Source organism: Gekko japonicus, unplaced genomic scaffold (genome assembly GCF_001447785.1).
Source record: "Gekko japonicus isolate JY-2015 unplaced genomic scaffold, Gekko_japonicus_V1.1 scaffold106, whole genome shotgun sequence".
Taxonomy (NCBI): Eukaryota; Metazoa; Chordata; class Lepidosauria; order Squamata; family Gekkonidae; genus Gekko; species Gekko japonicus.
In genome coordinates, this window is record NW_015170890.1 from 1,586,140 (window position 1) to 1,589,405 (window position 3,266).

At 50.6% G+C, this 3,266-nt stretch overlaps 1 protein-coding gene across 1 annotated transcript in view; it reads left to right on the forward strand.

The window, feature by feature from the left end:
• The first annotated feature begins 459 nt into the window (after positions 1 to 459).
• CMTM8 (CKLF-like MARVEL transmembrane domain containing 8) overlaps positions 460 to 3,266 on the forward strand; it is a 45,711-nt gene continuing 42,904 nt past the window's right edge. Inside the window, exon 1 of the mRNA XM_015418406.1 lies at positions 460 to 843. Coding sequence (XP_015273892.1) covers positions 637 to 843 — 207 coding nt within the window. The 5' untranslated portion in view covers positions 460 to 636. The remainder of the gene's footprint in view (positions 844 to 3,266) is intronic.

Sequence of the window (3,266 nt, forward strand, 5' to 3'; positions counted from 1 at the left end):
TAAGTTTCAAAGTAACGTGCCCCTCCAAAAACAGCACCACCCCAGCGCATTTAAAGCACATCACCCAAATCAGTAGCCTCGCACGTACACTGGCATACACTTTGCGTGTGAAACCCAACCACCGCCTGCGTGGTATGCGCACATCAGGCGGTCCCCCCTCAAGCGGCTTTATAATGCCTTTTCGACCTTTCGGCCATCGGGGCGATTGTTAAGTGGATCCGAAACCGTACAGCCTGAGCTTTAAAACGAGCAGACCCATTCCGCGTGGGGGAACTGGGCAGCGCACCTCCCTTCCACCCTGGAAACGACAACAATGCCATGTGAGGGGGTGGTTGGGAGGGCCCGCCTCTCGCCCGCCCCGAGACGGGTTCCAGCCCCCTCCGGCCTTAGCTCTGCCCCCTGGAACCCAGCGAAGCCTCCTCGCGGGCGGCGCCGCCACACACAAAGCCGCCTCTGCCTCGCTCGCCGTCTCCTTGGCGCTGCCGGACCTTCCCGAGCGGCCCCGCGCGCAACGCGCCTCCCGCACCGCACCGCACAGCCCTCGGCCACGCCGCGGGGCCGCTCTTCAGAGCCCTTGAGGAGGGGCGCGGGCGGGCGCCGGTGGCCCCCTGGGAGTTGTGGTTCGCCCGGCGGAAGATGGAACCCCACGAGCCCCACCACCACCACCACCTGCAGCACCACCAGCAGCCGCTGCCGCCGCCCCAGCTGCAGCGCCCTCGCCCGCACACCGTCACCACCACCGCCAGCTCCTTCACGGTCAACTTCGCGTCCACCTCCAGCGCCCTCGCTTACGACAGGGACTTCCTGAGGACTCTGCCCGGGATCCTCATGGTGCTGGAGATTGTAAGTCCTTCCCACGCGGGCTGAGAGGAAATCCTCCTCGCCGCGCTCCACGGGAGGAGGAAAGTCCCGTTCCAGATGGGTAGTAGCCCTCTTTACAACGTTGTGGCAAAAGCAGGCGGGAGTCCCAGGGGCACCTTAAAGGCGCACAAAAATTATACCCGCGCGTCTGCGCTTCGTAGTGTGAAGGGCTCCCTTCATCAGGTGCAGAGGCGGATGTGCGTCCCTTAGGTGTATATGGGGCTCTCCTGGGGCATGGGACCGAGCAGCATCCCGCACACCAGGGATTCGGCTCCCTGGGAATTTATTTTTTTTATCATTTTTCCTACCCTCTTTATTTTATTCATTTATGTCACGCTTTTCAGTTGTTCTAAATCGGAAGCGAACCTTGGGTTGTCCTGCAGTATTATAGGGTATGTTTTATCTGAGGCAGACCTCGGGTGCTTTTTTCAAGGCTGGACTACAGCTCTAGTGGATTGATATTGAAAATAAAAAAAGTCATAAACCATCCCACAGGCAACTAACGCTAGGTCGTTCTAAAAGGAAGGGAGTCTTTCCTGTGCTTTCCAAATTGGAGTTTTTGTGCCGCTTGTAGTGATTATTCAGTGGTGAGATAAGATGGGAGTCCAGGGTGGTATCATGGTTAAATGTGTTGTACTAGGATCTGGGGGTCACAGGTTTGAGTCCTTACTCTGTCACAGAAGCTCACTTGGGTGACTTTGGGCTCATCGATTTCTTAGCCTAACCTACCTCACAAGGTTGTTGTTCTGAGGATAAAGTGGAGGAAGGGCGGCTACTTTGACTCTCCATTGAGGAGAAAAACTGAATATAAATATCTAAATTAATAGAACAAAGTTTGAGTCCAGTGGCACCTTTAAGACCAACAAAGTGTTAATCTGGGTATAAGCGTTCGTGTGCATATACCCAGAATTAAACTTTGTTGATCTTAAAGGTGCCCAGAACTAATCTTTGTTGATTTTAAAGGTGACACTGGACTCAAACTTTGTTCTGTTGCTTCAGACCAACTCAGCTACCCACCTGAATCTAAAGCCGGGATATAAATTGAAAGTAATAAATAAATATAAATAATAGGTCAGTTTGTCAAATGCATGGTGTATGTCACTTTATCCATAGTAAAGGAAGAACAGTCTGTATGCGCTCAGTGTCACTTTTCCCCTTCATATTGCCTCATGTGTGCCAAGGCTGAATCTCAGCATGGAAAGGCAGGCCCTGCATCATCAAAGAGGAATGTGCAACATTTGTAGGGACATGCCCCGTCAGGAGGCAGGAGGATCTGTTTCCCCTGGGTGGCAACATGAATAACTATCAATGAAGGTGTGTGGTAACTATATGTTATGGAGCTGTCCTGAGTCAAGGGGAAAATATAGGAAGAAAACACATTGAAGATCGCACCGTTGATAAAGGGGAGGGATATCTTTGAATGTTTGAATGTTCTCATGTGTGATTTGGGTCACGCAGGTGTGATCCAATCTCTTGACCCCAATTCAGCCTTAGAAAGCCTCCCCCACCCCTTCAGAAGAAGGTTTCTTTTTCCTTTTCTCATCATGGGTTTTGTTTAAGGATTGCCTCCTGCTGAGCTTATTCTCTCCCAATTTGTTGTGAATTCATTCAAGCCTGGCAGACATCTTGGGCCGCAGAGATTTCACACAAAGAATGTGCCCTGGGGATTGACCCCTGGGCTCCTGTTTTCCAGCCACTGGAATGCAAGCCTTTGGGAAGCACCTTGGGCTTGTCCCCAGTGGCTTTGTCAAAACAGAAGGGCTAAAGTAACTGGTGGCCTGGTATGATCCATTTCTTGTTGTGAACAATGAATCCCTGGCAGCGCTACCTGAATTCAGGTGTCAAGTAAACCCTGAATAACTGAAGCAGAGTGTGACTCGGCACAGTCACGTCATACTTTTATCTTTGATAAACACTTATGGAGCTGTGGTGAGAATCTCAAGTTCTCTTAAGCCTTCAGTGGCGAAGAGGAAGAAAGCTGCTCAGGAATGCAGTTATCAGGCACAGGAATCCATTCCCAGAATGGCTGCTGTGGGGCAGCTGGGAAGAAAGATGAGAGTGTGGAGATATCTCAGTAATTCATGATAAGGCTATGTAGTAAAATGTGGTTAAGTCTCCAGACTTGTACTACATAGCCAGTGTGGAATAGTGATGAGAGTGTCGGTGTAGGGTCTGGGAAACTGTTCCTGTTCTCTCTTGGCCTTGCCCACCTCTCAGTCTTGTTGTGAGAGTGAGTGTGGGGGGAAGGAAGAACCATATATGCCACACTCAGCTCCTTGGGAGATCTGGATAAAAATTCTAGGTAGATAACTACTTATACTGTCCCATCGTCTACATTTTTATTTTAGCAATACGTCACAATCTGTGTGTACATATCCTTTCCCTCTGCTTCCAGAATAATCGTA